The 22443-nt window shown below is 32.7% G+C and overlaps 1 protein-coding gene across 7 annotated transcripts; it reads left to right on the top strand.

Annotated features, from left to right (window-relative positions):
• Nucleotides 1–93: 93 nt before the first annotated feature.
• On the top strand, nucleotides 94–20018 carry LOC133206069 (stathmin-4-like). Of its 7 annotated transcripts, none has more exons than XM_061342007.1 (8): nucleotides 94–178; nucleotides 7330–7382; nucleotides 13284–13403; nucleotides 14030–14184; nucleotides 17439–17630; nucleotides 17933–18073; nucleotides 18258–18398; nucleotides 18778–20018. In XM_061342007.1, the coding sequence occupies exons 2-8, from the start codon at nucleotides 7373–7375 to the stop codon at nucleotides 18853–18855; spliced, it is 837 nt and encodes a 278-aa protein (XP_061197991.1). In that variant the 5' UTR covers nucleotides 94–178; nucleotides 7330–7372; the 3' UTR covers nucleotides 18856–20018. The 7 variants fall into 7 exon arrangements, with proteins under 7 accessions (XP_061197991.1, XP_061198018.1, XP_061198012.1 ...); XM_061342015.1 differs by lacking the exon at nucleotides 94–178 and adding an exon at nucleotides 3759–3914 and having other exon boundaries at nucleotides 14033–14184; XM_061341999.1 differs by lacking the exon at nucleotides 94–178 and adding an exon at nucleotides 3759–3914.
• The last annotated feature ends 2425 nt before the right edge of the window (nucleotides 20019–22443 follow it).

The raw sequence follows: 22443 nt of genomic DNA, 5'->3' as shown, positions 1-22443 counted from the left end.
CTGAAAGTTGGCGGGGATCCTTAAGTCGAGAAGGGGAATTCCATTGCATCAACCAATCATTGTCGAGAATGGAATAAAATCAACCAATAACTTTTATTTTGAACGTCACTTCCTTTGCGTGAGAAGCGCGCGATCCGGTTGTAAACTGAGAGAAAGAGAAGAAAAGAGTTTGAAAAAGGTGTGTTTATGTACAGTTTGTGAATTGTGTAATTATTGATAATTATTTTTAAGAATATAAGGCAACTGTCCCATCTCATATCTGAAGTACTTCTGGCCAATTGCTGTGAAAGTAGGTGTATAGGCCTAGTTAACAATTGACAGAGGAATATTCTACCCTAGTCGTAAACATGGTGAAGGATATATGGTGAAGGTTTGCTCCTCTGTCTTCAGCAACACAGTTGTATCCATTTAATACATATGTTGACATGCCCATTGTGCACTGTCAGTGTCAGTGTGTGATCTAAGGAAAGGAAATTGTGCTTGTACAGAAATTGATATGTTGACGATTTTATAGTACAGCTGTCCATGTCTGGAAGAAAAAAGGTTGTAATGTGTTCTGATTCCAAAATAGTTTTTTTTATAAAGCTTCATGTTCATGTTCAAAACTTTTTATTGATGCCATACTCTTGTCAATCATTTGATGGCCTTGTTCTTTGCACGTGATATTCGCATAGCTTTGATAACTTCTAGTTAATAGGACTAGGGGTGAAACGATACACCTCCTTCACGGTTCGATACGTATTGTATAATTTTGTCTCAGTTCGGTTATTTTCGATACGATACATTTTGATAGAAGGAAACAAATTCTACGTTGTTTTATGCTTTCTTTTTCTAAATCTAGTCACATATTTTACGAATTTTATTTGCAAATTGACTAGAAGAAATTGATTAAAATTATTTGACTGTCAAAAATTATTTTACAAGCTATCAGTCATCAAAAATTTACGTTTTCTATACTTATTTATTCTGAGTAACGTGTTATACCTTATGCCAAACCCGACTGAATAACGATCCCGACCGAAAAATGAACCGAACCGAAAATTAGAGATTTTGCACCGTGTATCAAACCGAGAAAAAATACCGCGGTGCATCGATACCGCGGTGAACCGTTTCACTCCTAAATAGGACTTTGAAGTCAAGGTTTATTAGTTTGCCTATAACCTTCCAAGTGATGGATGAATGCTACATTATTGTACATAGCATGCTACCTTCACCCATTTTCTTCACCATCACTTTTCTAATCTTGTTAATACAAGTAGTTTCTGTCAATTTGATTGTCAACAGCATTTCTTTCACTGAAAGTGCTGTGTTTTTTAACTGTACATATGGACTTTTATCTTTTAACTTGTGAATGTTTTGATTTTAACGGCACGCTTCTGCTGGGCATGCAGAGCAAATAACGTCTGCAATAATACACCAGAGGAGGTTTGCAGTTTCTTGGAAGAAGAAAGTGGGAGATATTAATTTGGGTCTGTCTGTGTGTAACACTTGTTTCCAGATGATATCTCAAGAAGCCATTCAGCTTTTGCAATGAAATTTTATACTACAACTCCCTATGGCCTAAAGAAGACCCCTATTCAGATCAAATATTGAAAGGTCAAGGTCATAAATTTATGCACTCTGTAAGTGTGTAATACTTTTATTTCTAGAAGATATCTCAAGAAGCCTTTGTAAATTTTATATCACAACACCTTATGATTTGAAGTTAAAAGGTCAAGGTAAAAAATTCATACATTACAAATAACATTTTTCAGATGATGATTTAATTTAGTTCATAAATTCATACATTGCAAATAGCATTTTCCAGATAACTTTTAAGTTTCTTTGAGCTTTTTTCAATAAAATTTAATATCACAACTCCCTATGGCCTGAATAAGAACCTTAGCAATTTTGAGGTCTAAAGTTCAGAGGTGAAGGTTATAAATTCATACATTCTGTCTGTGTAAAACTTTTTTTTTTTTGCAATAAAATTTTATAATCACAACTCCCCATGGCCTCAAAAAACCCATATTGATTTCTGAATGTAAATTTCACCAAGTGAAAGGTCAAGTGTTTAATATGCACATCAATTTCCCGTGGCTGTCATTGTGTCTGACGTCAGTGGATGGTAGGGCTGAAACGATACGCCCCCTCCACAATATGGTACGTATCGCAATACTTGTGTCACAATTCAATTTTTTCAATACATTTTAAAAAAGAAACAAATCATAAGGTTAAAGAAAACATGAATTAAGATTTCAAAAGGCAAGTAAAAGGTGGTGATACAATAAAGAGCACTACTTGTGCTTCTGTAGATTAAAAGAGCACTTTGTGTCAATACTAGCAGTGGCAGCCTGCTCTGAAATTTTCTCCATTGCAGTCTTCTCCCTCGTGTGTGTCAAACTATAAAAATGAGGTTGAACTTGATCTATTTCAAGGAATAACCAAACTGATTATTTAAAAAAAAAAAATGCACCGAACCGAAAATCAAGATAGTGAATCTAACATTGAACCGAGCAGTAATATTGAACAATATCGATATTTCGGTGAATCCTTTCAGCCCTAGTGGATGGGGCCATTTAAGAGAGACCTTAATATTATAATTTAAAAAATACAATAAACTAGAGGCTGGCTAATTCATGAAAAGATATTCTTTTACCATGTGATCTATGTTTTATTATATTAAAAATATCCTAAACAGATCATTTCATTTCCCTTTTTAAGCCTCTTACAAGGGAATGAATTTCTTACTAGAAGCATATGTTTGTTTCAAGTAAGTTAGTTTATACTACATCAAATACACATATATAAAATATGCATCTGAAGTTTTTATGTGTTGTATTTACTTTTAGAGCATGCTTTGAGCACAAGTTACACCCAAACAGTCTTAGAAATTTGTGCCAGATCCCTCAACATTGTCAGAAAGTGTCAAAGTAAACAAGCTATAAAGACTTGATAAAATCTGTTGAACAAGATTTTTGTGCAGGATAGTATTGATCAAAGATTATACAGCACCAAGAGAGTAAAGGAATCTCTTGTCATGCTCGAGTTGTGTGATTACTCACCATCCTTTGTGAGTACAGGTAGAATGACTCATTCCTCCATATTGATTCCATATTTATTTATCCTCAGAATTCTATTGATTTTAGAAACTCAGAGGAAATGGCAGGGAGGGAAATGTTTAATTCAATCTCTCCATTATCTTGACACTGTCATACCACATAGTATCATGTTTCTCAGGTTGTACATATGAAATATTATGTATATGGTACTTTACTGTATTTGTCATTGAATTCAATCTGAGAGTTCAGTTATACCCAAAATGTGTAGATATAACATTGACCAGTATTTGAGCGTACACATCAAAATGATTATTAATTAAGGTAATAATTGCTAAATTCCAAGTATACGACAAATGACTTTTATGTGTCATCTGTGCTTTGCAATCCCTCTTTCAGTTAAAGGTCATTTTGCCTTTATACATTTATATGGAATATTTTGTACAATTCATACTTCATCAGTTTCATTAGGTTTTAGTAAATTTGTTTTTGCCAAATTAGTAGTAAGATGCAGTGAAATGGTAAATTTCCATAATAAAAATGGATCTCTGTGGAAAATCTGATCAAGACATCAATAACAATTCTCCCAATCCAGAACAAATAGAGCTATAGCATTTTTAGATGAAAAAAAAACTTCTAAGGAGATATTGGAAGTTTTGTGCAGCGGCAGGCGGTTGGGTAATGTATTCAGAATGACTAGGATATGAGTCATCTCAGTCTGCAGTCCTGCACGGCACTCGGAAGCTCCGCATCGGAGAGAAGGAAAAAGTGTGTTTGTAGGCTGGGCTGTGGTGCGAGTCGGGATAGGATAGAGGATTGTTATTCACACTGGGGATAGGTGTGGTTGTTACTTTCTCAGTATTAAAGCATGATCAGGTATGGTGATACTGTGAGACTAAATTTCAAGACTTTTGGGGGGTTTGTAATTTTGGGATTTTAATTCTGAGAATTGTATAAAGGAGTGTTCAGAATTAGAATTCCTTAATATTTTGAACAGAAATGATAATTCTTGAAAAATATTTGTAAATTTCAATTTGGAATTATTAAGTTGTTAGCATTATGTATATATTTATTAAAAATGATTTTTTTTTTCAGTGAGTTTGATACTTAACAGAAGAAATTAAAGTTCATGATACATTGCAAAAAAATATTTTTCTTAAATTTTATTTTAATATTGTTTCTTTGTATGTTGTAATTTTAAAGCAGATCTTTAGTATTATTGTTCACAAAAGTACTTTGTATTCCTAGGCTCAAAATATTTTTTGAAACCTTTAGTTTGTCAAATTGCATGATTTGAAGGCCCGTTCTTAGACTTAAAATAGTCATTAAAGCTGTAAATGATGATTCTATTTATTTTTGCACTTAGAGACATATATCACATGGTGTACATGTATGCATACTAAATTAGTAAAAGAGGTTGCAAAAATTGACTTGCACACCCTCTTCTGATTTAAGAGACAATGAAAAGGAGACTTCATTTGATTCTTGCATTTTCATATATTTCTTAGCACACAGGGTTTAACTTTTTTTACCACAGGCTAAATTTAGCCTATACATATAAAATCACAGGCTAAAATGAAGATCTACAAGCTAAAATTAAAAGTTTGATTAAATGCCCTTTTCATGCTTTATTTTAATCAATTGATAACAATACAGGGCCTACTATAGTGGGTCAGTACAGAATTATTTAGATTGTTTCAACTTTAGTGCTTGTCAGACAGTCACTGATGTGGACCATATGGTGCAGTGTTGGGTCTCTTGACCCTCATTCCACTAATCAACCACCTATTTACAGGTTGAAAATAAAAATGTTTTAGCAATGGTAATCATCTTGTTTCTGTGACCTTTAAAGCATTTGTTTGATTCTGATTTTCTAAATAGATATACCAGATAATAGAAAAAGATAGATAAAAATGGCTGCTTTAATCGGTGTGTTATCTAAGCGTTTGCGTGACTGTTAAAGTTTCAAAAAAGTAAAAGACGCATTCCCAAAAAAAATGGATACGAGACAATCGAGGTCACAAATCACCACAAAATTTCGAGTGTCTGCTATTTTTGCTTGCTTTTTTTTTTTTAAATCAACTCACAATTTGCGAGTATTACCCACTAAGTTCAATCGCTGGCACACAATAATTTAAGTTTTAAATCTTTTTCCTAGTTTATAAATTTCAGATATTGACCTTCCCTTTGACCTTGATCATGTTCATGTCACTTTTCTGAAATTTGCATGTAGCTTGATTTCAAAACGATTCAACATACATGTATTTTAATCTACACTTGATATATTGGTAATAACTATTCAACTGTTCAAAATGTATGACTGTGACCCTACTTTGCTTAATTTTGCAAATATATCAACTGTGTCCTTTACTTTATTTTTTTTTTTTTTTACCTTGACCTTCCCAATAACCTTTCCCAGACTTTACTATTTAGTGTGTATTAAACTCGCTTTTAAAGGGGCCTGAACACAGATTTGAAGTTAATATTTTCTCAAACTTTCTGTATAATATCATGACTTATATGTTGCTATAGCATTTCACACGGAAATATAATAGAAGTGTGTTCAGAAACTTTTTATCTGGAAATTATTGAAACTACAAATTTCGGGATGTGTTTGATTGACACATCATTACAACCTATGGACATATTTCTAGTTTAAAGAACAAGGTTCACTAAAGACCTTTTTTTGGCCCTGTGAATTTCTGAAAAATAAAAAATGCTCACCTAAACTAGAATTGCTCAAGTTTGTCCAAATTGTTGTAAATATCCATGTTTACAATTTTCAAGCTCACAGTCACTTAGCTATGATGTCTCATACCTCAAGAAGATCTGGAGCATTCATGTCTTATGGATAAGAGTGCAACGATAAACCGTTTGACGGTATATCGCGGTATATTTTTCCACGGTTCATTTCACGATACACTAGACTGGTACCGCGGTTCGGTTCAATCGGTCCAGAATTATCCGAATCGTCCATTTTGTTTCCTTGTTTACAATTTCAAAATGGCTTCTGCGCAAAACGTGAGGTCCACATAACGCAGATAACGACATTAACGGCAGTTAAACTCATCTCCAGCATCTTACAGACCTCAGATTTAACATGGAGAAGGAATTTATGTGATTACAAGTTATAGATGTTAAGACAAATGATGAACCCTTTAGATCTAAACATATTCTTTGGTAATACACGATATCACATCACGCGTGTATTTCAATGAAAATTCGCTGTCTTGTTGGCTAAAACGTGTTAACACGAGCAATATGACAACTGGTTTTCTACGTAAATAAAAGGAATAAAAGAATGAATGTCTTCCTTTTTCATTCCAATTTAAAAGGAAGATTATTAGGAAAGGTCCCCGGCCGTAGTTCCCTGTAAATGTTCATCACTGGTTTAGAATATTGTCACAACTCGAAGATCTACCTATCAATCTAGTTCAAGTTAGCAAAATAATATTTTAATTATTATAAAAAATATGAACATTTGATATAACCCTGTCAAGTTTAAAAAAATATGACAAACTTGAAAGACTTTTTAACCTTGTCATGTATCGTGATACGTATCATATCGTGAACTGAATACCGTGATACGTATCGTATCGTGAGGTTAGTGTATCGTTGCACCCCTACTTATGGACATATTTCTAGTTTCATGAGGTATGAGACATCATAGCTAAGTGATTGTGAGCTTGAAAATTGTAAACATGGATATTTACAACAATTTGACAGTTTTAGTTTAGGTCAGGATGGTTTACTTACTCTCGCTATCTAATAACAGACTAGAAAGTACATGTATTTTTTATAATGCTTTCTGCAAAGAGAAGGAAAACTTTGAGTTTTGCACATTTTTTATATTTTTTCATTTCCAGTTTGATATTTTTTTCACACTGTCAAAAAAAATCCATTAGTAGATTACAATTTCAAAATGTTGAAAATGTAATGAATTTCAGTATTTCACTGTTGAAAATGTGATAAAAATTGAATGTTTATCATGATGAAGTGTACATGTATTTATATTCATTAAAAATATTTTGAATTTTATATTCTTTTCACTCTGTGACTAAATTAAGCTCATCATTTTTAGGCCCTGAAATTATTTTCAATTGGAAACACTATTAAAAAGATAAATAGGTTTAAATTCTGAATTTTTTTTAAATAATGGCGGAATAGCGATTACACAGTTTGAAAGGCAAGCGAGTAACCGGTTACTAGGATTAGGAATTGATCTGACAATTACATGAAGCATATATTCTTGTAAATGATGATTACATTTTTCTTTTTCATGTGTTTACAGGTGCAAAATTAACCAGTGCCTTTAGAATTAGAATTCATCCACAATGTCAACAGGTAAGGTACTACATCAATACAGTAATTGTGTGAATGAATACAGGTCTTGGATGCTATTGAACAATATTTTACAGAAGGTTTGGTCTGGCAATTCTGGTCTATGAGGAAGAATCATACTGTTTTTAATTCAGGACACTAAAAGAATGTTGCATTTGTTAATGTTATATCAAAATGGCAAATTGGCTTTTCAGATTACATTTAACATAGTTCTCCTGTACCAAAGGATGAGGTTTGTATTTGCTGGGATGCATTGTACAGAATATATGTACTGGTAGACTTTGAATTTCACACATCTCCAAGCCATTGCAAGCTTCCATTATCAGCTAACCTTAATGACATTGGAAGGGCTATTGTTATGGTCACAACCAGGGCTCAATATTAACTTCGATAAGCACTAGTCCACCAATACATTAAGAGGAGAAGCTTAAAGTTGCAAATTTTGTAGCTACATATATTTTGGTGACCTTGGTTTACCATGCGTACATGAAACTGATCTGCTCATGATCAGTAAATTGCCTTTTTTCAAACATTTTAATATGTTCAAGCACATAAAAGACACCTTTATTTTGGATAACTAATATCAAACTCAAACTGGGACATATTTCTAGAGTTACAGTTTTGAATTTGTAGTCATGAGTTAATTGGGAACCACACACCATTAATATACCAACCCAAATCAAACTTGCGTGGATTTTATATAAATACAAGTATACAGTTCTCTGCCTAAACTTACCTGGACCAAATTGCACTGATGAACATCTAAGTATGCATAATATTTTTCATGCTTTCAAATGATACAGGGATATATATGTGTTGTTGCCACATGCAGGGTTGTGGATAACCACTCGCCCACTCGCAAATGCGAGTAAAATTTGCTGTGGGCGATCACATATTAAAAATCTGTAGCCCTTTTCACAAAAAATCTTAAGTTTTTGCGTAAGATTTTAACTTAAGAATCTCTTATGACAATTCTTAAGTGCGTTTCACAAACGCATTCGTAGCAGATTGAACTTAAGATTTTACTTACGACAGACTTCATCCCTAGCTACGACTTCAATATGCTTTATAATCCTTAAATAAGTGGGTGAAAATAACATAAAACTCAGTTTTCAACATTTGTCAGCATAACAAACATTATTGACAACAAATATCGAATGCAATCATTTGTGAAGCAAGAAAGTTTAAAATCTGATGTCACAATCACAAGTCTGACGTAAAAGTAGGTCATACGAAAATCTTAAGTGAAACTTACATCGTAAATATTTTGTAGTGTATTTCATTTAATTTTTCGACAATGATTGTGAAAAAAATATAAAATATTATTGTAAGTTGCTCTACAACGTTCAATTTAACGTGTATTTTGGTTTTTGCGGTTACATTTTTACAATAAAATCGGTTTTAAAATACTTAAGAGAGGGTTGGGGCTCTCATAAAGTTACAACAGATTTTGCACTTACGACTTTCTTAAGAATTTTTGTGAAAATGATTTTTATCGTAAGTTTTCACTTAAGATAAAAATATGTCGTAAGATTTTTTGTGAAAAGGGCTACTGGTTGCCCACATGGCGAACAATTTTTTCCCCGAACATAATCATGTACTTTCAGTTTTTGAAGAAACGCTCTAACCTAGATTATTTTTATTGTGTGCAAGCATATAAGTAACATTTACGTGACTTAGATCAAACATGGGATTTATCGAAGCGGTTAATTTGCAATCTTGATGATATGAGAGTAAACGTTTGAGATTGTTCTTAAAGAAATATTGTAACAATCGGCTATGGCTGTGAGACACTCAATCAGGACTAGTTATTCATAGATAGAATTTGAATTATCCTGTCAAATACACACAATATAAGATTAGAATCAAACTTCATTACAGGTTGTATGTAATTAAGTATGCCCTGTTAAACCATAGATGCTTCTGTTGTATGGTTAAATGCTACAAAATGAAATGAACATATTACTGTGCCACGATTTTTTTCAAAAAGAGAAAACCTGATGGAAATTCAAATGCTGCAAACATATTGATATAGGAATTTTAAGAAATCAGTTTTAAAAAATTTAAGGATTTTTGTTTTTATTTTTAATTGACATAAAATGTGGGCCCCTGGGTCACATTGTGGGCCCGTAAAATTTGAAAAGTTAGGAGCCCACACGGCCCCTAAGTTTTCAAAAGTTAACCACAACCCTGCGCATGGGGCCGCAATAAAGGGTAGAGATATATAAAGTCATTTGGGTAGGAAATCAAGAGCAGGAGGCCAGGCCATAACTTACTCATATATGTATACAAGCATTTCTGTGCTGTGTCGAATCAGTATTGTTTAATGTTGAAATGGCCCCAGGGGCAACAGTAACAGATCAAACAACAAAGTAAAAAAGCATAAAGCTTCTAAACAGCAAGTCATAACTACCAGGGTTAGAAACTCCCTAAAATTACAACTCACAAATAATTCCGAGTACCAAGAAAGTGAACTCGCAATTTTCATATAAAGTTAAATTTATATAAATTAAATACATGTAACTTACGGAAAAAGTAACTACTGTACAATACACAAAATACAGCTACAGAGTGACTTTTATTTAAATTACTGATTTAAATCAAAAGCATGATTGTCGTCTGTCATATTATATAATTTTGCTACAGTTTCAATGCCAAAAAATCAACTCGCAAGTTTTTGCGAGTTACCTAATTTTTAACTCGCAATTTTGGAATTCTAACTCGTGTTTTGCGAGTTGTATATAGTGAATTTCGAACCCTGAATTACTCTCATTACACATATACATGTATGTCATTGTTTCAGACCATCACACTTCAAATAGTTATATAGTATAATACAGTGGAGCTTCATTAATCTGGACACTTCTTCAGTTCCTGGCCAAATCATCTGGATAACTGAATCTGACCTTAAATATTTGTGAAGTAGGTTTGGAATAACCCAATTTATGAGTTTAATATGAATTCATTTTATTTGGTTACCGTTAGGCACTGCAATAGTTTAATAAATATCAATATGTAAGGGCAATTTCATCCTCGCAAGCCAGGGTTTTTCGGTCCGCTTTGATCCCCACAGACCCTTGGCAGATAACACCACTAAAATTATGGTCAACTTTAGGGACATCCTCTCAACGCACTAAATTTTAACTGGGTAACAGTTTTCAAATTGTAGTTTGGTATCCATTGTAAAAAAAGAAATGGAGAGGTACATGAAAGCAGAGATTTAAGAACTACAGAAGGCAATAAATATAGTTTTACGGGGATAGATACAAATTGAGAATGTAATGTATACATGTACGTGTGAACAAGAACATGGAGTAGCAAAACATTTATAAATGATTGTTCATTTGTTGTTTTTATAAATGACGTAATGCAACATGAAAGCAGTCTTCTCATTGGTTCCAAGGGTCTAGCTTGGAAGAAACAATGTATTGATGCAGTAAGAATATCATATCTTTATAACTTTATAAAGGTAACATAAATTGAATGTAGACAAGCCATGTTCTTAGTAAGGCCTAGGATTACCAAAAATTCACAGGTTTTATATGAAATGAAGCATAACTAATTCAATTGGTCATCTACTGTGGGTGAAATTATGATATAATCAAGCCACATTGTGTGTACAAGTTAGTAGTAATGGTTTTTGGCACTTTTTACACAGAATCAAACTCTAAAGTGTAAAAAAAAAAAAAAAAAAAAAACTGCATATATGACAGGTCCAGTCACAACTGCATAGAGTTGAAACAATGTACAGCTTGTTAGCAATGATTTGTTTATGCACACATTATTCAGAAAACATAATATTTATCAAACACTCAGAAGATGAATTTTTATAGCATTAATTCACACTTGTCAATCACTTGTCCATTTGAAGAAATTGATCTTTGAAAGCTGCTGTCCATTGAAGCTTTTTTCATTGAAAATATGTTTAATTTTTAAAACCGAAAATCGAGATCCGGAACACAAAGGTCCAGATTTTTGAGACAAAATAACATTAGAAAAATGGGTTACCCAAAAATCATCCCTAACCTGAATCATCCAGATAAACGAGCCTCCTCTGTATTCCAATGAAATGTAAATGCTTATTTGTTCCAATCATGGCCCTAAAGGTCAGGACTGGCCACTGATGGAAAACCAAGCTTTATACAGAAATATTATATTGACATTCACAAAATGACTGCAACTTGTAAAGTTGTCACGAAGCCTCAATATACTGTAAATACAGATTGTTGAAATTAGAACTTTAAGGACAGATGATATGTTCCTCAAATTTCTGTTTTGTATATCTTTGTAAATTATGAAAAATATTTAAAATCATAATTACCCTGTGATTTCTAAACTGGTTTCTAATTGTCTTTAAAAAACCAAAACTCTAAAAAAAAAAAAATGATATTGGCAAATTAAGTTATTCCAAAAGGATTATATAGGAAACACCATCCTCTGGTATTTTGCACAAATGCCAGGTTATATACCTCAATTTTTTGTGAGTAAACATGTTAAAGTAGCAGTACTTCAATGACAAAATCTTTGAAAAAATTATATATAACTGAGGTACATATCATCTGTCCTTAATTTGGTGTATAGAATAAGCAGTTTTACTTATCCACATATTCATTTGTCAGGAAGAGAAACTGAATGGTGACTCAGGTGAGCTTTGTGGCACATGGGCCTTTTGATATCAATTGCTTTATACAACTACTAGAATTATAATATAACAGCTAATTGACTTTAATTAAGTTTTTAAAAAAAGAAGAAAGAAAAAGACGCTATTATATTGTGTAAAAATAAAGCAATGTAAATGTAACATTAGAGTTTGTAAATGTCTTGACAACAGAAACAGTGTATGTTTACTAAATTAATTAACCATCTCATAATCTGCAGCATGTACTAGTCCATGTATTTCACAACTGCTGATAGTTTAAAACTTTTCTCCTACTCAAAATGTCTATTCAAAACAAAAGAGGTTTTTTATGTTCTGTTACATGAAGAGATGGAATCAGACAGTGTATCAGTACAGTGTAGTACTAATACAATCAATGACTTTCTGAAGTTTTAGCTGCAGGCAGACCTATGCAGTATGTCTAGACCTTGCGTCTGATATCGATTTCTTCCATATTCTGAGGGGGAAAATAACATGCTGCATTGTTTGAAGATCAGATTTTCTGTCGGAACTGAGAGATCATGAAGAACGATTATATATTTCTAGCAATTAGGTTCATAGTTATTAATTAATTGAGTTAAAATGAAACGATTTTGTCTGGAAGAAGAAAAGAAAAAGCTGAAAAAAATGGAGTGCCCTTGGCTTCCCAATCACTATGAAATCTTGTTTCATTTTGGTTAAAAAAAAAAATGTAGTAGTGTAACTTGTTGCTGATGTGAAAGAGTTGAGTCTTAGTGGCCCCAGGTCTGAATTATTGATGAAGGGTTTAACGATTATGGCTGTTTAGTTTTATACTTCGATTAGGAAGCAATCCATGAGGTGCATTACCCATTAATGGATTATTCTACAGACAACAAGGAAAGATAGTTAAGTTAATGGTCCACAGTAATTTTCTCATTAGAAAATAGGTTGGCATATTTTTATTGAAACATTATTAAAAACTGACATTTAAACTTAGATGTATCTGTTAAATTTATCTTTTAAAAATCACAAAACATTCAGAAATTTAAAAGTTCATTTGGTGATTGATTGCTAAAGTGGTTTATGAAGCCTATAGAAAAGGTGTCTCTAAATCATTTTTTAAAAAGTCTAGTAAAATAAAACATCCCTTTAAAATTGAACCAGCACCGGCCTTTTTATAAAGCCATACCCAATGTCGACCAAAAAAAAGCATTCCTATTAGATGAATAGAGGATATGATTGAGTAATGATTGATTTCTTTCCTCTTTGCTGCCGGGATTAACCAGCCTGTAACTGGTTAAGCATTTTCTTGTGCTTGAGGGGCACAGCCAATAATAAGAAGGCTATTCATCAGATTCATCCAAACCAGAAGTCATTTGATGCTGTTGTAGTCTGGAAAGGCAAAGGTGACAATGCTGTCAATGTTGTGTCAGAGTGTTGTATTCAGTATGTTCATCACAATGCCTAAGCTTTTTGTAGCTCTTGTTTTATACAGATATATTATGATTTGCACCATTGCCATATATTTAGTCAGCAGTGTACATGTGGATATAGTCAACTTTTCATTTCATATGACATATGATATTAATTGCTTTCTGTTTGCTTTGATTGAAAATTTCATTTTTAACCAAGACAATTCACTTTCAAATTGTCATTAAAATCATTATTCATAATGAATTTCAAAATATTTTCATTCTGTTTTATTTACCTTTGCCATTTCCTTTACAATGCATATTCTGCATAGTAAATTGAATCATCTAGATACCCGATTTTATGGTAAATGATCTATGATCTTTTTTTTAATTGAGTGTTTAAGCCTTCACTATTTCAAATAAAGTTTCATCAAGCAATAAGTTTAACAGATATTAACATAGAAACAGAAAAAGAAAGCAAACATAAACCAGAAGACAAAAAAAAATTGACAAAGTCTTTGCATCTTCACAAGCATATTTTTGTCATATGCTCTTCAAAGTAATGTTCAGAGTTCAACAGTGATATTTGCTCTTACATAGAATGTGATTTGTTTTTATAGCAGGTTTACAAAAGAGCACAGGTGGTGTGGCTTATGACTACATCTTAAAGCCAGCTGCTGATGCAGCCCCAAAAATCTCCTCCCCTCCTAAGGAAAAGCCCCTTACACACGATGAAATCTTTGAAAAGCTACAAAAGGCAGAGGCCAGAAGACAGGTATGAACATTTGGGTGAAAATAAAGTTGGGGTGAATTTACCATGCATCAAACACTCTTGTACTTCAACAAGGTCTAGCGATATCGCTATAGACCAAATACTATTAAAATAGAGCTTAACATTTAGTATGTGATTAAAATATGAATTTGAGACACAATTGTGTGCTATTTATTGAGAAAATATAACTAAAAACTCAAATTTTTTCAAATGACTCAGAATTCACCATGGATCGGAAATATTTACCATGCATCGGACAAACAGTATTTGAACCGGAAAAAATTTCTACCTTTATCACGGTGCTTTAAAATTATTGATATGGAAATGCTTTTATCTTTTATTTAAAAATTAACCTTCAACTTAAATTTAATAGACAATGTCTTTGCACAAATGTGGAGAGATTTTAGTTGCCTTACATTGCCTTAGAAAGGCTTTAAAATGCTAATTATACGTCAATTCGCACCTTTGTCTCATGGGTTATTTAAGGAATGAAGCTTATTTTAACCTATGTTATACGATATAACATAACTTGGGACAGTTTACGCTTTTTTTATAAACCGCTTTGCGATTTATAAAGCGTAAACTGCCCCAAGTTATGTTATATCGTATAACATAGGTTAAAATAAGCTTCATTCCTTATAATTTAATTTCACTGTAGACAGTAAGACAATTTTTCCTCCAAAAATGGCTTCAAATTAAGCATATTTTAAAAGTAACGTCAAGCGGAGTAATACATTTTTGACCTAACTCATTGTGATGTAGGCATGTTATACGATATAAACGAAATCTTTTATCCAATCAAAAGACGGGTTACAACTAAAATTAAATTATTATACTCTGGTTTGTAGAAATAAATTGAGTCTAATTCTAGACATCATATATCGATAACATGTATTTTCACTGAAAGTTTAGAGTTTCTATTTCCTATTTCTGCAAAAAACAGCTGTCGGGTTTAATATGAAAATGAAAGTGATTACACATGCATCAGAAAGTGTCTGATGAATGGTTAATTTGTGTCTGATGTATACGGTGAAATGAACATGCTAGTAAAAATTAGGGATGTCAATTTTGTCAATAATTCATATTCGAATATTCATTGAAAGTATTCGAATATATTTGAATATTCGATAAAATTAATAAAATCTGTTTTATTTTAAGTATGCATCATCCTACTCTCATGAAAGGTTTAATATTGAAAGTAAAATTGTATGAGACTTTTGTAGGTATACAATAAAAAATTCCATTTGATACTTGTCAATGTTTGAAATAAATAATTGATTTAGATGTAGAAAAGTATAATTTTAACAAATGAAACGTGTATTTATAGTAGCTCCAACTGAGGAACCAGTCATCTTACAAAAGGCAAGTTAGTTGTAATGGTATACTGTTCAGATTTCAATACGTGTAATGAATTACAATTATCTGCCTAATAAGAGATATGATTATAATCTTTGATACAATTGAAACAAATATTTCTATAGACAATTTTCCTAGGTAATTAAATAATTTCCCGATAGTGAATATAAAATTCAGGATTATGTACAACCCGAGATAATCAAGTAATTTACACATTTATTCTAAAATTAAGCCCTTTACAATATTAATTAGACTAATTCTATCGGACATTCATTCAATGATCAATTTAATTTATTTTGGTAAGTATACTCACGCCTATTAGACAATCTAAGATTTCATTTTGTTGTCCTCTATTCTAGATTCGATCATATCTAACCAATAAAACCTATGGAAGTACGTTTTGTATTATACATAAAGCATTGTTGTACAATTCTTTAACACCTTACTCAAAACAAAATACATGTACATGTAATTTAGTAATCTATAAGATAAGAAAGTAGTGAAAGAAATCAGGCAATCGAAATTGATCGCTAGCAAATTAAACAGGCCGGGATAGTTCCAGCACTGTTCTAATCAAAATTTATTAATCACAGTTCTTCTTTTTATGAAATCTGAAAAACACTGAATATTCGAATCTTAAATTCATATTCGAATATCAACTCAACAAATGAATATTCGAATGTTCGAATATTCGTTGCCATCCCTAGTAAAAATCAACGCTAAAAATATTATACAAACATTGTAGTGAAATTTCTAAAAAAAAAGTTCTGTAAAATTACCAATCATTTACAAATGTCACCTAAGTCCGACGCGTTCCGTTGAAGTCTAATTAAGAGAACGACAACTCTTAAAATTTGCAAAATTGTAAAATTCTGGGTACTCCCACTTGATGATGTAAAATATGACCTAACTTCAAGGCCATTCTCGAGTTATTTTAATCACAACACGATAAAAAAAATTGGCATCAATAAAAAGTTTAAATCTTCAGCTTCAAGACAGAAACAAGTAAAAACACGGGAACATTCAGTTTTAAAGAAAGTTTATTGCTTAAAGTTGTCTGAAGCAAGGTATGTGTCCGATGCATGGTAAACTCACACTTCTAATAGAGAAACAATGGCATTGTTACACTAACAATCTGAATCAAGTTTTTGTGCATTGTTTTTATTTGATATATATCCCTGATTCACATTAATTCACTTATGTCCAGCTGTACTTCTGTCGGAATTGAATTATAAATGTATTTCCTTTGCTGATTTCAGTAAAAACATATTTTACATATGTATTCCTTGTGATAAGACCTTCCCTTGGGCACCATTAATTTTGACCCTTTAATCTTGGAGTTCGACCTACTTTTGAAAAACATTAACCTAGGCCATAACTATTGAATGGTTGGTGCTAGGGCTTTCATATTTCACAGGTGTATTCCTTAATTGTGTCAAAACCTTTCCTTGGGTACCAACAATTTTGATCTCTTGACTTTGGGGTTTGACTTGTATTTGAGAAACTTTAACCTTTGCCATGAGCTGCCCTAGGGGGCATCAGTGTTTCACAAACACAGCTTGTTTCCAACTTTGAACCTGTCACATGACAAACAACTGATAGAACGACATTGCTTTGGCCGAAATCATATGCAAATCTTTCCTATCCATCAAAACTCATGCTGTTTAAAACAAATACCAACACAGTATTCATTTCTCAGAATATTTTAAGGCATATTTCCTATGGGTGTCCTTAATATAGCTGCATAGTGACAAGTGACAGTCTAATTGGTCTATAATCAGGGCTATTGAACCTAGCTCCTTGCACATTATGAAAAGAAACCACTGTTGTTAAATATTAATGAATACAAAACTCTTGTTTATTTTTTCATCATGTTCATGTGGATGAAATTTTATTTACAGTCTTTAGAAGCTCAAAAGTTAGAGTTTGTTGCAAAAGAAAAACAAAAAATGCAGGAGGCCTTGTTAAAATCCCAGAAAGAAGAAGAAGAGAAAGCAAAGGCTGCTCAGGCCAAGCTTAGGAGATCCATGGAGGTCACCAAAGAAAACCGAGAACAGCAAATACAGAGTCTGCAAGAGAAACTACGTGAACATGTAGGTATCTGGCTGGGAAAAGGAATGTTACAGTTTTGTTTTAATCCTACATTTTTATTTATTTATTTTTTTTTTATTTTTTTTTTTTTTTTTGTGGAAAAATCATATAAATAAAGTGTTGTCCATTTAGTGTGATTGTGGTAGAAATGTAGTGTTACTATTGTTTTCAGTTTATACATTCACACTCTCAGTTAAAAATTGATATATCAATTGAAATATGCAAGACTTCAAGACGAAAGATATGAGGTTGACACTTCAAGTGTTTTGAAATGCTCCTCACTCCCATATCTCTATCTCCTCAGCTGGCCAAAGTAAATGAAGTGTGTAGAAATAGTGAGACTGAGAGCAAAGAGCTAGAAGATAAACTTGCCCAAAAGTATGAGGCTTATGAAGAAAACCGCAAAAACCAGCTTCAGTCTATTGTCAAGCGCCTACAGGATCATGTAAGAAATTTTAGGAGAATTTTTTTTCTATTACTTTTTTAATCACACATCCCTAACCTTCTTGCCTCTAGCATAATAATGACTGCAGAATTATTTCTTTGAGAGAAAGCAGTTTGTCTTAAGAAGGTAGAAAAAGTCTTTTACAGTATTTTCTCTGTATGAATGATTTCATTGTATTCCCCAGGCAAAACATATTGAGGAAGTATGCAAGGCTAGTGAGAATATGAGCAAGACCTCTGAGGAGAAAATTATCCAGAAATTGGAGAATGCCCTCAAGAACCGTGAAGAGCATTTTAAAGCACTGCAAGAGAGACTTAAAGATCATGTAAGACTTTAAAATTAGTCTGAAAATAGTTTGTAATTTTTTATCTGCACTTTCATTGACTTCATTTTACATATTCGCATAGTACAAGGAAATTTATAAAATTATTGGATTTTTGCAAAGTTGGCATATAGGAGGACATTAATTTGCCATTCATAAGTGCATGCATGCATGTATACAAATAAGAAAGACTATTATTGTCAAACTCTGCTTTATTTTTGAACATTTTAGATGACAAAATGTAGATAATGTGCAAAACTCGTGAATGTTTTTAAAACTATATCATTTGGGAAAATATGGTATGTTTTCAAAGCAAAATTAATTAGAAGTGATTGTCTCAAATATCTATTAAGAAAATGCTGATAATTTTGTCCTCTTTTAGGAGCGCAAAATTGAGGAGGTGAGAAAGAACAAGATGACCATGTCTGCCTGCTCCATGGAAGGAAGTGTGACCTGCTAGACTTCCAAAACACTCAAATCAAGCACCAGCTTTTCTGCCTAACAGACAATATTTACAATATCACAGATAAAAATACAGATAATTGTATGAAAGAAATGATATTCTTTATGCTAAATTTTGGATTACTGACATTTATAATTCATGAAGCTGAGAGATTTTTGTTTCATCATCTAGATTGTGAAAATATATATGGGAAGGCACAGGCCTGAGTGCTCAGAAAACATTAGTGCTCAGTAATTAGAAAAAGTGCTCTGTTGTTTTTGAAAACCAGTTTGGTGTTGCAGTTATCAGTCCTCAACTTTGAAAGTTAATAATTCAATAAAAAGAATATGTATCCTCATGGATAGCTCTGCAATAATATGTATGTAGTGTTCATTCATTGTAAGTGTTATTGGCACTCTCTTCAGCTTTCATGATCAGTTAGAAATTGTACCCGAAACCTGAGCAGTTAAACACATGTATATGCATTTTATGGTCGGTGAGAAACATTGTACCTGAAATTCCACCAGTTTAACATATGCAGCAGCAATATTAATGATAATGAAGTGTTTAAAGAATAGAGATCTATCAACCATATTCTACGTAGTGATGTAATACATTTCTTGTCCATAATTTAAATGTCTTTGTCAAATTCGTTTGATAATGTTTTGCACTGTTAAGAATTTTTATGCTTGAGATAATTTTTACTAATTTAGATATATATATATATATAATATATATATACATGGCAATCATCAACTTAACAGCTTCCTAGTTTGTTTATGAAGATGTCTTTAGCAAATTTTGTAAATTTTATTCACTATAAATCTTCAGTATGTAGCATTAAGTAATGCTTTTCAAATTGTTGAAGAAGTGTCTGTAAAATCCAGAGGAATGTTTCAAATCTTGTTCAGGTGTGTAGGCACACAAGTACCATTGCAGTGGAAATACACTATCATTACAGTGAAAATACACTGTTTGCAATGTAGCATAGATGGAATACAACTGTCTTTGATCTAATACAGTGGTTAAAAAAATTATACGTTGTTCAATTGGAGATTAGTTAGATTTAGTCAGTGTACCAATATATGTATAATTGCGATCTCGTTTTGAACACTGTGGAATTTAGTTTTAGCTTTTGTAATGTGGCTTGTATTGAATTAATAAAGCCTGAATGTACAGTTTTTTTCTGAGGTCTCAATAATTCTTAAACCATTATAAAGATATGACAGGAAAGTTGCTCAGGTTGAGTGACATCTGAACCCAAGGTTTTGAAAATTCTTGTAATTTGGAGAATATTTAACAGCATGCATAGCAGCATACAATGAAGCGCATTGAAGTGGTAAAATTTTCCGTTTGAAAGGAACGTTTTGAGCTTTCTTCAGAACGTTGATTGTCTATAATGACATGCCCATTTCTTTAGAAAGGAAAAAAGCGGTCAAATGGTTCACTCGAACACCTGATGAACAGGTATTCAATAAATACAGTGGTCAATCAAACTGACAGTCTACATAAACACCGAGTAAACACGTGTTCGACAGATTTATCTGTTGTGGTAACTCCAATGAACGATAAATTCATAATTATGTACAAATATTCGATGCAATACGTGTTTTACAGAAGCGGGGTCTCTAACTTTATAAAATCTCCATTTCAGTGTAACTCATATTGCTAGTCGCAGAGAGTGGGGGTGTCCTAAAGCATGCATTACGACGAATATTTGTTTCTCGTTTCTAAAGAAATGGGCGTGTCGTTATGTAGCAATTGACGTACGATAAGAAACACCCAAACTTTCCACTCAAACGACAAATTTTACCACTTCAATGCGCTTCATTGTAGGTTGTCAGCTATCCAGAGAAATATACTAGTAGTATGATGACCGTCACGACACAGTAGTTGGTAAAGCGCTCGCTCCGTGATCGGAAGGTCGTTGGTTCGAACCTCGGCAGCGACTGACCTAAGTTGATAAAAAATAGGTAGCAACTGTTCCTTCGCCAAGCGTTCGGCACTATGAAGTGAAAGTTGCGGGTCTTTCGGATGAGACCTTAAAGACCGAGGCCCCGTGTCACGGCAGTCAGTGGCACGATAAAGAACCCTCACTGCTCAATGGCCCTGAGTGCCGAATAAAGGTCTTCATTTGAAGCCCTTCACCGGTATATGGTGACGTCTCTATATGAAAATCTTGAATGGGACATAAAACAACATACAATCAATCAATATAGTATGAAACATGTCGGACTAAATTCGGCTTAACAATAGGTTGTACTTGCGAACAAGATCATTGTATCGACCATAGAATTTGCGAAATATTGACGTTAAACGAAATTGTTGATATCCTTGTGTAATCAACGTATTTGACAGTTGCCTATATAGTTTAGAAATTGATCGTACGTAGAACATGTCTTGCTTATCGAATCAACTGAGAGACATAAAACTCATCTGCAGGTGGTATATCGCTACATAATTAAAGGATGTTGACGATAGGAAAGGTAAAATCATCAAGTTTATTGTCTTTTTCTAGTAAAACATCCAAATATGAAACAACACTACGTAAACGTTCCAGCTCAATGATGCAGACAAGTACTAATGGTACAGAAAGAATAAAAGCAGACACACTGAATTGATTAAATTCAAAGGTACAAAAAAAAAAAAAAAAAAAAAAAACCAGACATTACAGCTCTTGTAGACGAGAATACCTGTATGGAGTAAGACAGAGTGAATAATTCTTAACCTGAAAGAAAGTGTGCTACACTGAAATGTATTTCCGCATGACTGCGTTTTAATTTCATAGAATTATGATAATGTACCTGAATTACATTAGAAAATGTTGAAAGGGGGGGGGGGCAAAATTGACTCTTCATGTATAGTCCTTTGAATAAGGTAGACATACAAATATAAATTATGAACATTGATTGATATTAGAATGTGACTTTTCAGGAAAATTGTTCTCTCCTATAGGTCAATTCTTTTGAAATTTCGAAAACATCCCTAGTAGAAATTAACTATACAATAGTCATGCATCTGTGCTTGCGTTAGATGCTGTTTTACTGCATTTGACTCTCTTCATTTCTGAATGATTTACGTATTCCATTCATTTCCACTGCAAAACGTCTATAGAATTTTACCCTGTAAATATTTTGAATTTCAAACTGTGGTTGTCTAAAAGTTCCCAAATTAGGCCCATTGTACTGGGATCAGCAGCTCTTTAATTATGTTACTAAAAGTGCCGTTTTGTCTATGGAGATCATACATGTATGTAGTGGTACATATCAGTGGCACACTGAAACCTAGAAAAATGATATATACATGTAAATAGGAGAGTAAGAGACAAATGGTGTGCTTTTCTCGCCATTCTATTAAGGACATACGCAACGTAGTTTGACCTTTATTGTCTTTTTCCCTGGAGTTGAAGAGTTCCGACTGTGTGCTACATTTTAATGTCTATATATGCTGTTGTACACTTCTTCTAAAACAAGTTTGGATAAACAAAACATCTAGAATATATGTTTTGTAATTTTTGTATATTTCTTTGAATTATACAAGAATTTTCATCAATTGATATCTTTTCAAACCCCCATGCAATGCATGCTGATTTTTTATCTACGAACA

Source organism: Saccostrea echinata, unplaced genomic scaffold (assembly GCF_033153115.1).
Source record: "Saccostrea echinata isolate AGI-Se365-2 ecotype Australia unplaced genomic scaffold, CSIRO_AGI_Sech_v1 ptg000002l, whole genome shotgun sequence".
Lineage (NCBI taxonomy): Eukaryota > Metazoa > Mollusca > Bivalvia > Ostreida > Ostreidae > Saccostrea > Saccostrea echinata.
The sequence above is the reverse complement of the archived record's forward strand: the minus strand, read 5'-3'. Positions and strand labels throughout refer to the sequence as shown.